The sequence below is a fragment of the Lampris incognitus genome, chromosome 4, assembly GCF_029633865.1.
Source record: "Lampris incognitus isolate fLamInc1 chromosome 4, fLamInc1.hap2, whole genome shotgun sequence".
Taxonomy (NCBI): domain Eukaryota; kingdom Metazoa; phylum Chordata; class Actinopteri; order Lampriformes; family Lampridae; genus Lampris; species Lampris incognitus.
The window spans coordinates 13,165,915-13,180,162 of record NC_079214.1 but is presented as its reverse complement, the minus strand read 5'-3'; the positions used below and the strand labels follow the sequence as shown (position 1 = coordinate 13,180,162).

Here is a 14,248-nt window from a genome sequence, read left to right as displayed (position 1 = left end):
ACTGGGGTGCCTCAAAGCGTCAGAGAGATAGAGCCCTTACCAGCCAGGTATTTAGAAGGTGTCGACTTGCTTCCCACTCGGATCAAAAGCAGAGGGGGGTGATAAGTGGCTTGCTGCTGTCAGCAGAGGCTGAGTCGTTTCGGGATGTTGCAGGTGCGCGTGAGGCAAGAAGAAAGACTAGATTCCGAGAAGGAGGATAGTAATTCTGTGTGTTTGACTTTTTGATGGGGAAAGATTGTATGATTATATGAGGTGCAGGTTTAGGCCATATGAGAGAGCTCCTCTCAGATGTCTTTGCTGTCAAGAATATGGACGTGTTGCAGCAGTGTGTAGTGGAGTCAGAAGATGTGGGAGACTTGGGAAGGACAACTGCAATGTGGAAGACTGTAAAGTTGAGCAGGTGCAAGCAAAGTGTCTGCACTGCAAGGGAAATCATGATACGGGCTCAGCACAGTGTCCAAAAAGAAGCAAAGAAAATAAAGTGACCGAAATGAGACTATAAAAGGGACTGCCGTATGTCGAAGCTGCTAGAAGACTGGACAGAAACGAGAATAATGTAAGACAGGAAGCTAAGGAGGACAAGTCAGCCCGGAAAGATACTGAGTTTTGCTTTTGTAAGGAGCAGATGAAAAATGCGGCCTCTTTGGCAATGGTCATTAACTGTATTGTTGGAATAGAAAGAAAACCAAAGAGAATCGACATAACCGTAGATGCAGCAAGGACATTTCTGCGTGTTGCATGAGATTCCGCAGAAGGTGTGCAGCAGCTGATGAGAGAGGCTTTTGGTCCCCCTCAAAAAACCCGTGAAATAGATTAAGATTTTTTTTTTTAAGTAAATGCACATTTTGGTCCACTCTCCATTCCAGTTGGTGGCGGTAATGCACCAAATATAGTTATTTGCCAACAGCCAATAAGCCTAAAAAGGAGGAGGAAGGAGGAGGAGGAGGACAGGATAATCGGTGAAAACATCTATCTGGTTTAGTGACTAGTTGGGTGGACAATCTGCATACTCATGGCACATGGTTGCCAGGGCCTGCTCTACGGAGATTTGGTGGATCGGAATTTGACAGTGGGGGGGGCGGGGGTACAGTTTCATTTTAGTGTATTTCATCTTGAACAGACCCGCTGTTTTGCTTGTGTGTTCAGCTAAACACAAATGAACTTCAAAAAGCCAAGGACAGTTGAAAATAAGCCCCCCCCCCCAAAAAAAACAACAAGCTGCGGAAGATAGTATTTCTTCAGACGCCTCCCTGCGAAATTGAAGACGTGGTTCGCGTATAATAACGGGCATGGCAACAATTACTTGACCTCCTCCTGGCTGCAGGTGAGAAGGGGGTGTGTTCAAGAGCGCGCAACCGTTCGCAGGCTGGCGTGTTCAACGGCGCCGTTACGTTGCAAAACGAGTCCTGAAAAAATGAGACCGTTGAAACGTTTCGGTTCGATTAAGCTTCTTTTATAATGTCATCGGCGCGTAAACGGGTCGGTTTCCCCGACGCCAGCCGTTTCAGTAGCATTTGCTTGAACACAGCTCAGAAGTTATTCACCCAAGATGCACCTGTCCGCCCGGACCGTCTTAGAGAAAAGCCATTTTGTTATGCTAGCTAACGTCGTGGCTAAAGCCACTGGGGAATGCGGGGCTCGACAATATGTCGTTTTTGTTGCTTTTCCGTTCGTCGTCCCAAGAATCCGATGTTGAGCAAGCCGCTCTTTTTTAGCTCCCCCACGTCGGCTTACTAAACGACCCATGACTCCGCGCTTTTTAGCGAAGAAGAACTTGTAGCTAAAGTCAGTTAGGCTATCGTAGCAGGTAACTATATCGCTCGCTAGCTAGCCAGCTAGCTAGCCATGTCATCAGTTCTGCCAGTTAGCGTTAGTTGACGTTTGCGTTAAGATTTCTTGCGGTTTTGTTGTTGTTTTTTTTGTTTTTTCTCCAACCAAAGATAACAGGGGGGTTAACGGAGCGAGGCTGCCGCTGGCTGCGAAGCGTCTCGGCCGGATAGCTAACCTCGACACAAGCGCTGCGCCGAGTAGGGCTAAAATAGGCTAATTCGAGCTTCTCCGCCGTCCGCCGCCGTCATGGCAGAAGAGCTACGACAGGACAGGAGAGCCAACTTCTCCGCGTTAGCCGAGCACAACGCCAACGGAGTGGCGAGGACTTCTGCCGTGGGCTCCGGCAAATCCGGCGCCTCCAAGAAGTTGGTCATCAAAAATTTCAAAGGTAACCGACTCAGGCAGGGGGGGATCCCCTTTCGCTTGATCCTATTTTGAGTGTTTATGTTTTCAGTTCGCCCAAGTTGTAGCTAGAATACGTTGTGGCAGTCCCGTTAGTTAGTCCGCCGTATCGCTATTGCCCCCCCCTTATTAACGGCGCCTCTCGCCCTGTGTCCAGAGCGCCGCGGCTTTAACGTAGGAAACGTGTTTATATGAACAAAGCTGGCTGAATGATTGGGGATTCACGCCAGCTGCGTCACTTGTACTTTTAACTCGTTTTTGCTATTTGCTTGATTAACTTCCCTAGAATCGTCCAGTAAGGCAGTCGTTGGAATTGAGTGCGCCACTCTTGAGTTGCTTTGGCTTGTCTGACTTTTGTCTTTTGTCAGCTGAAACATGCACAGCTTCTGGTCTCAGAAGCCCCCCACCTCAGCTGAAACATGCACAGCTTCCGGTCTCAGAAGCCCCCCACCTCAGCTGAAACATGCACAGCTTCCGATCTCAGAAGCCCCCCACCTCAGCTGAAACATGCACAGCTTCCGGTCTCAGAAGCCCCCCACCTCAGCTGAAACATGCACAGCTTCCGGTCCCAGAAGCCCCCGCCTCAGCTGACATGGTCCGAACCGGAGTGGGCCTCACCTTTTGGATATCGGATACTAACGTGGATCGAGGGGGTTACTTTGCAGTCGCTCATATGCTGATTCATTTACGCTGGCTGCCTTACTCTAGCGCGTCGCCGTGGGGCTGGTTGCAAGGCTGAGCGCGCCTATTTCAAATAATTACGCAAGAATCTTCCCAGTTGTTCGGTTCAAATAAGTTTTTGATATGGGCCGTAGGCAGAAAAGTTTCAGTGAGCCCTGCCTGATCTGCTAAAGTAGGTTCAAGTTGTTCATATTGTAGCGAATTCGCACTTAAGCATATCAGCTCCTTAGGGCGCATGCGCTTCCGATGGCCTTACGGTCGCTCCGTCCCACTCCTGACACAAATGTAGCGAATTCGGGGGGGGGGGGCAACGCAACCGCAGGAACTGCCGCGGCCGGGACGCGAACCCGTATCGCCCGCACCGCAGGAGGCATCGCTAACCGCTAGACTAAAGGGTCAGACCCTGGATCCAGTGGCCAGCGTGTCTTCTTATCCATGCACGTTACACTATATTTTCAATACCAACAGACGTGCACTGTATGGCTACAGAATGAAGGTCTAACCGGCATATGGGACCTACTGGTGGATATTTGTTGCTCTTGTCCAACAGACAGACCAAAACTAGCGGAGAACTACACTGAGGACACATGGCTGAAACTACGAGATGCAGTGGGCGCCATCCAGAACAGTACGTCTATCAAGTACAACCTGGAGGAGCTTTATCAGGTTTGTTTTCTCCCACAGGGCTATATTGTATCTTTGCCACATGCTTACAGTTCTGACTGTGCACATGTGCTGTCGAGATTTTGTTTTTCGGACCATTTTTAGATGTAGTTCACTACCATTGTTCGTGTTAGGATTTATGGATGTTTTGCCGATGTATTTTTTTTTTGGGCCAGGCTACACCCAGAGATATTGTAGGCTTCAAGCGCAAAGAATTCTTTGGGATTTCCTGATGCATTACCGTCACAAAACTAGCCTTTCACTTATCTTTGTTTCCCTCTCAGAAGAGATTCACAGTCAGTTCTTGTAATTGACAATTGGCTGCCCTCACTAATTTGTCAAAACCCAAAATACCTCTTTGCAAGTGCTGCTCAATCTGCTTTTTGTTCTCCGCTTAAATGTTTTAACAATACATTTTTTGTCCCTTTCCAATCCTCCGGCTCTCACGCTGACTGGATCACTAAAAGGCAGTGGAGAACCTGTGCTCATATAAAGTCTCCCCAACACTGTACAAACAGCTACGGCAGGTCTGTGAAGACCACGTGCAGGCCCAGATCCACCAGTTCAGAGAATATCCTTTTCTGTGACTGTGCCTGCCAAGTTACCAAGTCATCTGTTGAATCTTCCTTCTTATCCAGAAAGGGCCAGTGTGGGTGAAGGTTTTTGTTCCAACCCAGTAGTTACACACCTGATCCCACTAGTCAACCAGTAGAGTCTTTGCTGAGGAACTTGATTAGGAGACAAAGGTGTGTAATTGCTTGGTTGGAACAAAAACCTCCACCCACACTGGCCCTTTCTGGATAAGATTGCCCACCCCTGATTTAAAGCATTTATAGATTGGTGTTATTATGTAGATGTTGACATATTTTCTGTTCTGATTTTTCTCTTGACACCCTTATGTGGACATAAAAAAAAAACTTGCACGACAATGGGTGACTGACCTGATTGTATAAATCTTATAACATTTAGCATAACTGACAACAGTCCCCACCACTGCTCTGCAGAGCTTATGCTCTGTAACCCACAACTGCCCAACAGAATTTACGAGTCCAATAGATTCAACTAGTTGCAAAACTCATCTACTGATCAGCTTCTGAGGAAGATTTTTCTCACCAGTAGGAAATGTAAACCTTGGCTGCAAAGATATCTGGAGTGGTGCATTAATGTTTTTTTTTTTTTGGTTTGTTTGTTGATAAATTTGTTTTATTTGAACATTACATCATAATTACATAACATCAGAAAGTACCAACATGTACAGTTTTTATATATATAAGAACAAAAATAAATAACCCCCCCCCCCAATATTGGTCCACTTTTAACAAGATGAATGTCTTTCACACCACATATAGTATATATAGCTAGCATACATAACTAAACATGTTCAACATCTTAAAAAGTTCAAATATATGACGCCACTACTGAAATACAGTTGGATACAAAGTGGTGGGAAAGTGCATTTCAGAGCAATGGGAACTGTAGATAACTTATCAGAATTTGAGAGGGTAGGTTGCCATGTAATGTCAAATTCCTTAGTCGGCCCTCTAAGAGAGAATTTGATTTTTTCCAATTTAAGGAATGACAGATCAGTCTGTCAAGAGCATTCTGCTGGAGGCTTAGGTGAGTTCTAGTGTAAGAAGATGCATCTACGGGCGATAAGAGAGGCAAAGGACAGGACCTTTGATTTCTTCTTAGTAAATTCAGGGTAGTTAAGGGGCACTGCAAAAACAGCAATGAGTGGACAGGGTGCAATATCTGTACCTAGAACTTCTGACATGATTTTGAAAGAGTTTTTCCAAAATCCTGTTAATTTTGAACATGACCAGAAGGTATGTGCGAGATGAACAGGGGTGGAAGCACATCTATTACAGGCCTCACTAGTGCTGGGAAAGTATTTTGCTAGTTTAGCTTTGCTTAAGTGCATTTTATGGAGCACTTTAAATAGTATAAAATTGAGATGGGTACAAGAGGAGGAATAATTAATCTGTAATTCGGCTTTTCTCCACCAGGGGTCCTGAAACTGGGTTCCCAGTTCAACCTCCCACTCCAAGTGTGTGTGTGTGTGTGTGTGTGTGTGTTTGTGTGTGTGTGGGGGGGGGGTCAGATCTAAGAATATAGTTGTATAGCCTAGATGTCAGCCCTGTCAGGTTTTCTTGTTTCTCTAAAATATTTGGCAAGTCCTCAGGGGGCAAGTGAGGTAATGTAGTGCAGTGATCTTTAACAAAACTGCGAACCTGCAGATAGCAGAGAACGTTATTTCTAGGCAGGTTATATTCACTAATCAGACTTTCAAAGTCGGCAAAGGTGTCATCCAAAACAAGGTCTCTGAATGATATGATACCTTTGTTATACCTCTCTGAATGATATGATACCTTTGTTATACCTCTCTGAATGATACGATACCTTTGTGTGCTACTTTATTGTTGCCATTCCGTCAAGAATTTAATCACATTTAGAGAAGAGTTTGGCAATGAAAGTTTTTTTTCCCCCTCTAATGAATGGGAAAGCTTTTCTTTAACATGCAGCTCAGAGAGTCCTTGGACAGTCTGTCCTTCTTGAAGCGGATGAATCGTTGCTGGCTGGACCACTGCAGGCAAACTGTAAGGCTAAAAAATCCTCACGTTCCCACTAAGTTTTCAAAGCTGAATACAATGGTATTAAGATGTGCATCCATCTAATTATTCGATATTGTTCCTCCTTTTTAGATCATGATCCGGAGTATCTTTCTGTTCCTTGATCGTACCTACGTGCTTCAGAACTCCCTGCTGCCCTCCATCTGGTAAGGATCCCAGTCCCTTCTATCTAGACCTCTGATGAGAACACATTGCTATATAGTGTATATGTAAAACTGTTCAAGTGGCTGAAGATATGCGCATGTTATAGGGACACTGGGCTGGAACTGTTTCGTACCCACATTGTGAGCGACGGCGCAGTACAGAAACGTATCGTGGACGGCATCGTGGAACAGATAGAGCTAGAGCGCAGCGGAGAGACAATAGACCGCAGCCTGCTTCGTAGCCTGTTGGGCATGCTGTCTGACTTGCAGGTAAATGTATTGTGTGTTTTAACAAAAAAAAAATGTATTAGATAGGTAGAATTTATGTCGTGGATCTCACTTCCTGTGTTTCTTACTCTGGTCTAGGTTTATAAAGAGTCTTTTGAGGAGAGATTTCTGACTGAGACCAACCGTCTGTATGCAGCAGAGGGACAAAGGCTTATGCAAGAGAGAGATGTGAGACCTGACATCTATTGGGTTATGTTTTTTTTGCTCCATTACAATAATTTAACTTAATTATGATGATGATTGTTCCGTGAAATCATGGTTATTAATCAGCGATGCCTCATTCACACTGCCACTGATGGGTTACCTAGTTTGTCCCTTTTGTATGTGTGTTCAGGTGCCAGAGTATCTTCATCACGTGGCTCGTAGATTGGAGGAGGAAAATGATCGGGTCATCAGCTACCTCGACCAGAGCACTCAGTAAGGCTCTCCATGTTCCTTTTGATTTCAACTCTCCCTAGTCCTCCTGTACGCTTTTGAGGAGATTCCTTTGTCAGCATGGTGTGGGCACATTTCTCACAAAGGGCTTGGAGAGGGAGGACACAAGATGAAAGCACAGATTTTTAATATTAACGTAGCTACACCTGTTTTTTGGTCGGGCACTTTGATGGCTTTGTCATTTCTCTTTCATTATTTGACAGGAAACCACTAATCTCATGTGTTGAGAAACAGCTATTAGGAGAACACATGACAGCAATATTACAAAAGGGTAAGGCTGCTGAAAAGACTGCATTCGTGTGACTGTGTATTGGACTGGGTACTTGAAAGGGCAAGAGCGACATTTTCAAATTATACATAAGCTGCATCGGGCTGATTGTGCGTATGTTTCATGTTTTGAGTTGGTATGGTAAATTAGAATGCTAAGAACTGGCAAAATAGAAGCAAGTAAAAGCAGTGTTTGGGCAAGATACAGACTCCAGTTAAGGTATCAGTGGGGGGGATTGTTTAACTCAGTTGGATACAAACATTTGTTCAGATAAGGGAGGGAGCAAATATATATATATATGTATGGGTGGCACGGTGGTGCAGTGGTTAGCGCGGTCGCCTCACAGCAAGAAGGTCCTGGGTTCGAGCCCCGGGGTAGTTCAACCTTGGGGGTCGTCTCTGGTCGTCCTCTGTGTGGAGTTTGCATGTTCTCCCTGTGTCTGCATGGGTTTCCTCCCACAGTCCAAAGATGTAGGTCAGGTGAATCGGCACTACTAAATTACCCCTAGGTAATGTGTGTGTGTGTGTGTGTGTGTGTGTGTGTGTGTGTGTGTGTGTGTGTGTGTGTGTGTGTGTGTGTGTGTGTGTGTGTGTGTGTGTGTGTTGGCCCTGTGTGATGGCCTGGCGGCCTGTCCAGGGTGTCTCACCACCTGCCGCCCAATGACTGCTGGGATAGGCTCCAGCATCCCCGCGACCTTGAGAGCAGGAAAAGTGGTTCGGATAATGGATGGATGGATATATATATATATCAACTGATATCACAGACACAAGCTGTTTAGATAGCACACACATGTCTTGGTGCACAAAAAACATCAGTAAATGTATACACCTGCACAGGTGATTTATGAGCACTTCCTTGTCTTTTAGTGCAATGAATTTGCATTTGGCAAATATACATTAGCTGGTTGGATCCAAAGTTTAAAGCTGTTTAACTTTCTACTGATGTCTGCTGGGATGAATGTGTACATTTAATTACGTTTTGAATTACTGGGTTTGCAAACGGTTTTACTTGTAGATTTCCTCTTGTCAGGTTTTCGATATTGTGATTTGTGTCCATGCTTCTGAAGAAGCAGTTGTGAACCGATGACAGTTACAAGAAGACGAAAGTCCACGACTGAAGCAAAGCGAAATTATCGGCCCATGTTTTACCACTGTAAAATATCCAATTCACACCTCAATCCTAGACGTCATTCTGTCCTACAAACATATAAGCGATGAAAAATCTGTAGAGATTCTTTTATTACGCGCACACAAACACACATATGCTAATGTGTAACTTTTATTTTTGGGATGGGTCAGGGATGAGCATTCTTTTGGATGAGAATCGTGTGACAGAGCTGGCACTCCTGTACCAGCTCTTTAGCAAAGTGAAAGGAGGACTCCCTACATTGCTGCAGTTCTGGAGGGACTACATCAAGGTACACAAACATTCATTTCCCTTAACACACACACACACACAACAACATACTGCAGTACATTGTCTTCAAGAGCACAAACAACCGTAACATTGGTTTGTTTTTTAGCATCTCACGCTGTCACTACTGACTTGCATTTTTCTGGTTTTAGTCCTTTGGAGGAGAAATAGTAAGCACGCCAGAGAAAGACAAAGACATGGTTCAGGACCTGCTGGACTTCAAAGACAAGATGGACAATGTGGCAGAGGGCTGCTTTGCACGTAATGAGAGTTTCATCAACGCCATGAAGGAGGCCTTTGAGACCTTTATCAACAAGAGGCCGAACAAACCCGCGGAACTCATTGGTAGGTCAAGAGGAAAGTTAAGTCCAGGTTTAAATGTGTTCGTTTCAGCACTACAAAATATAATTCTTACTTTTATAAATTCAAGTTCTTGTCATCGCTGTAACTGATCTTAATGTGATGACTGGTTCCACGGTTATTCCTTATCCAGCTAAGTATGTGGATTCGAAGCTGCGGGCAGGGAACAAGGAAGCCACAGAAGAGGAGCTGGAAAGAATCCTGGATAAGATCATGATAATCTTCCGTTTCATACATGGTCAGTTTCTGTGTAAGCATGCGTTTGCCTGCTGGCACTTTATTCCAAGTTGTGTCCTTCAGTGTTACTTTACCCTAATGCAGATTGTGAGAACATTCTGACTAATCTCTGTAATTTCTCTGTTCTTTCTTAGGAAAGGATGTGTTTGAAGCTTTTTATAAGAAAGACTTGGCCAAGCGCCTGCTGGTTGGCAAGAGTGCCTCTGTTGATGCTGAGAAGTCCATGCTTTCCAAGCTCAAGCACGGTGAATCTCTTAATTCAGTGTCTTTCGTAACTCAAACAATCAAAAGTTACAGAGTTAACATTAGCTGTAGTTGTTATGTAATTGGTGACATTCTTTTCTTTCACTGATGGATATATGCTTAAATGTGTTGAGGTGTTATACAGAATAATTTTACTTGTGATGTCTAGGATTTTATCGAGCCTCATATCTCTTGCCTATAATGAAATTAATGATGCTCTTAATTCAGAAACGCCTCCTGACCCTCAGTCTGTGATTGACCCACTAGGCAGTGGGGTTAGCCTTGTTTGTGAAATATAGACATGACCTAGCAATCACTCCTTGATGAGTTTGTGGATGTGTTGAGTCAGAACTGACAAGAAACCCATGTTATGTGTTAGAGTAAAACGCTTTCCATGATGTACCTTCCCTGAACATGGTAAAGATGTCCCCATATATGGAGATGTTTAAGTGTAACCTCTAAATGATAAGTGAAAACAGAGCAGAGCACTGTGGGTGCCCATGTGGTCAGAGAACAAGAATTGATTTGTAAAATGTGCAGTTTTGACTTGTTACAGAATGCGGAGCAGCATTCACAAGCAAGCTGGAAGGGATGTTTAAAGACATGGAGCTGTCCAAAGACATCATGATTCAATTCAAGCAGGTACACTCAATTTATTCACGCATGTATAAAAAATATACACATGCAGCATAAGTTGGACTGCCTGGTGTTATGTGTGTGATAGACATAAATTCCCAGTGTAACTTCTTCCCAGTGTTGAGTCATTTCATTGTGTAGTTGAATTTATCGTGATTTGAAGAGATACTAAAGCAACCTGAGTTTGAGTTTGTCTCTTCTGCCTTCCTGCCCCAGTACACACAGAACCAGAGTGAGCCAAGCAGCATAGAGTTGACTGTCAACATCCTCACAATGGGTTACTGGCCCTCATACACACCCATGGAGGTCCACTTGCCCCCAGAAGTAAGTGGTTGTGTGTGTCTGTTTGTGATCAGCAGCATGTACTTATCGCAAACTCACCAGGAATACCAACAGTCTTCCTTGTTTATTATCTTGTTTTTGTATTTGTATATTTTATATATGTATTAATGTATTTATGAATATATTATTTCCGAGTTATTTTATGTCCTCCCTTCCAAGTAAGTGAAGAATCCAACCCCAGGATAAATGTCCTCTAAAAAATAACTTTAACGACCTTATCCTGCATTCAAGTGGTGTCAGATTTAGTCTGAACAAGTTTCCAACAAGGAAGTGCCACATAAACACCTTATGTTGGAAGATCAAGTCAGAGAAATTGGAATTCTAGATGCGGCAGGAATTGGCCCAGGTATGACTTAACCGCTCTTTCCAATATGGCTGAACGTCAAGAGTCAAACATGAGCAGTAAGATACAAATTAACCAGAAGTAGACATTTTAAAGATGCATGGATATTCCATGATAACTGTGGTATTTTCTGTGTAAGGAAAGTAATTATATGCACACCATTAGGTGCAAGGCTATCATGACCAATAAAAAAGGGGATAACACCTGCACACTTCAAAACGTCATATTAAACTTTAGTGTCTTAAAGTAAGTGTAGCGTCCGAGTCGAAAAAATACAAGTCTGGACTGATGGGCTAATGCTGTTTTATTTTTGTTTCATTTCCTTCATAGACCAACGTAAGAGCTAAACAGAAATTAAACAACCAGAAGGCAAAATAATATGTTAAACTCTGTTAGCTTAAAACCAGAGTTATCAAAACACCAACAAAATCAAAATTATTGGAAATTAGACACAGTAAATACCTTGTTGCCCTTTCGACTGGAGCTAAACTCCCGTTATGCTCTCCCCGTTCGTGCTTTTTACATCTTGCTTATCTCCGTGTTTTTCTCCGTGTTGACGTTAACTTTCTACGCCGTTTTTCCGTTGATTTACTTCCGCGTCTGCTGTCTTTTCAAAATAAAAGCACTTTCGTGTTCACAGGAAACAACAAAATAAAAGCCATCCATCCATTATCTGAACCGCTAACAAATACATTACAAATGCAACCTTTATCACATGGACCACACTGTGCATTGGGGTCATTTACAGTAAGTAAATGTGCAGGCATTAGCCCCCTTTTTTTCAATTTTCTGTGGAAGCCACACATAGAGCAGTCTCGAGTCTCTCTTTGCTCAGCTCCATCTTTTCTCCAATGTTCCAACCACATAAAGCATGTGAACACGAACGACTTATGCAGGATTAATTCCGTCTTCCTCCATCCAATTCTCTACCATTCTTTGTTGTCTTTGTAGATGGTGAAGCTCCAGGAGGTTTTTAAGCTGTTTTACCTGGGGAAACACAGTGGACGAAAGCTACAGTGGCAGCCTACACTGGGCCATGCTGTACTCAAGACCGAGTTCAAAGAGGTGAAACCATGCACTCATGAATGATGGGGCATAAAGAGGAGAGTCAGTTTGGTGTAAACATCTTTGCCTTACTTCACAAAGTATGTTTTGGCAAATTACCTGCAATCAAACTTCTGTCATTTTGACCACTTCGATCCTCAGGGGAAGAAAGAGCTTCAGGTTTCACTCTTCCAGACGCTGGTGCTACTAATGTTCAACGAGGGTGAAGAGTTCGGTGTGGAGGAGATCCGCTCTGCCACAGGCATAGGTACTATATTTCTCTGTCTGGGTGTGTGTGTCATCTCATGGGATGGGCTTCCATACATGTCTCACATTCTAGGTTTCATGTGAGTGCGATGTGACTCATCTACACATCGCCATTGCTCTCTTGCCCCATACAGAGGAGGGAGAGCTCAGTCGAACACTCCAGTCTCTGGCTTGTGGAAAGGCACGTGTCCTCAACAAGAACCCCCGGGGGAAGGACGTGGAGGATGGAGACCGTTTCAACTTCAACAATGATTTCAAACACAAACTGTTTCGCATCAAGATCAACCAGATCCAGATGAAGGAAACGGTAGAGACGGGACATTGGCACTGTCCCCTTGTCTTTCAACTCACAACTCACACCTCAGTGCTCACAGCCTGTACTTACTACATCCTTTTCATTGCTGTAGACAGTTGCCTGAAAATGTTTTGTATTTGCAGACCTTTTTTTTTTTACATGCCAAATCTATAGCACATACATTCCTGTCATTTTAAACTGTTTTTGTGTCAATGCGTGTCTTTGATGGGTCGCCTCCCACAGGTGGAGGAGCAGGTGAGCACCACAGAACGAGTGTTTCAGGACAGGCAGTACCAAATCGATGCTGCTGTGGTGCGTATCATGAAGATGAGGAAGACGCTGAGCCACAACCTGCTTGTATCCGAGCTCTACAACCAGCTGAAGTTCCCTGTCAAGGTGACACACATTAGCGCCTCTATGAGTCACTCCCCCGTTTTAATCCCATCCCTCTTCTCCTTAGGTAAATGGCAATCCGTAAATTTCTCACACATTTCTCCCTACAGCCGGGCGATCTAAAGAAGAGGATAGAATCCCTCATAGACAGAGACTACATGGAACGTGACAAGGAGACTCCCAACCAGTACCACTACGTTGCCTGAGAGTGCATTACTAAATTGTCGGGTCATCCTTTCCTCATGGTGAGCTTAGAGCTGGCCCTTAGAGCAGCCCTTCAGCCACCCGACTCTCCTCTGATGTCCCGTCTCCTACCATCCGGAGCCCAGACCCAGTGTCCGGAGAAGACAGAGCTCCAGAGAGGCCAGAGACTCAGCTGTAACTGTTCCCCAACCAGCATCACCCTGAGAGGGAAGATTGAATCAGACTGGTCTGAGATATGGTTTGGAGGAGTGGCACGGGTTGTTGATAGCCGGTTAATGTGACTTGCACAAATCTGCTGTTGCTAAACTCAAATGAAAAATAACAAGCACTTTCTCATGTTTTGTTCTTTTTGTGGGATTTTTTTTTTGTCTTTTGTTTAAATCATTTATTTTCTGCTGTAGTTGGCTTTTGTTTTTTTTTTGTATTTTTTCCCATTGATTTTTTTTCTTTCTTTTTTTTTCTTCCCCCTCCCTGTTATGGCTACTTTTGTTTGGTCGTTTCTCAGCCTGGCTGGTAGTTATCACCTGATATGGCACAGAGACTTTGATAGAGTGCAAAGACAGCCTGGTCAAGGACCGTGAAAGTTTGACTACAGAGCAAAAGTTCGACAGAAGAGAGCCGGAGGCAAGAGTTGCATCGTTCTGAGGGAGGGTGATTTTGTTTTGGATGTCATATCAATAAAGCAAGCCACTTAGCTATTCCTTTAGCCATTTGAAATATTTTGACCAAAATGTCCACATTGTCACATACTGAATTTTTGTAGATCAGATTGTCTCTGTAAGAGTGAGAAAAATGAATGCGAATAAATGAATATTTATTGAGTCGGTGAATGAATGACAACCAGTGAATCGGGCAACACTTAAGTGGTCAATTTTATTTTATTTATTTATTTATTTTAATCTGAACGGCTACCTAATCTGTCAAATGTCCCCTACTCTGGGCCTCAGTGTTCTGGTCCTTTATGCTTTCACTACACAACTCCGTCACGGTCTAATTTCATCCCCTAAATCGGAGTAATTATTTAAGACAACAAAATGGGGCCTTGTGGGTCCTCATGGTGTGCAGCTTGTCACGTACGTCTTCACAGCGGTCCAGCTGTTCACAATTCAACCAACCAAAGTCTGAATTTGC

The 14,248-nt window shown here is 43.9% G+C and overlaps 1 protein-coding gene across 1 annotated transcript; it reads left to right on the top strand.

Moving 5' to 3' along the window:
- The first annotated feature begins 1,142 nt into the window (after positions 1-1,142).
- cul4a (cullin 4A) lies at positions 1,143-13,965 on the top strand. Its single transcript, XM_056279238.1, has 20 exons — positions 1,143-2,218; positions 3,464-3,579; positions 4,044-4,148; positions 6,105-6,173; positions 6,279-6,352; positions 6,457-6,619; positions 6,716-6,805; positions 6,972-7,054; positions 7,276-7,343; positions 8,639-8,757; positions 8,906-9,098; positions 9,247-9,351; positions 9,485-9,595; positions 10,150-10,235; positions 10,446-10,553; positions 11,866-11,979; positions 12,121-12,226; positions 12,360-12,532; positions 12,764-12,916; positions 13,024-13,965. Exons 1-20 carry the CDS (start codon positions 2,077-2,079, stop codon positions 13,117-13,119), a joined length of 2,274 nt encoding a protein of 757 aa, XP_056135213.1. The 5' UTR covers positions 1,143-2,076; the 3' UTR covers positions 13,120-13,965.
- The last annotated feature ends 283 nt before the right edge of the window (positions 13,966-14,248 follow it).

Excerpts from the sequence above, each read along its gene's own strand:
- cul4a (XM_056279238.1), top strand. The coding sequence starts at position 2,077 with ATGGCAGAAGAGCTACGACAGGACAGGAGAGCCAACTTCTCCGCGTTA. Across the intron at positions 12,533-12,763 it reads AGATCCAGATGAAGGAAACG|GTGGAGGAGCAGGTGAGCAC; the intron begins GTAGAGACGGGA and ends CGCCTCCCACAG. Across the intron at positions 12,917-13,023 it reads AGCTGAAGTTCCCTGTCAAG|CCGGGCGATCTAAAGAAGAG; the intron begins GTGACACACATT and ends TTCTCCCTACAG.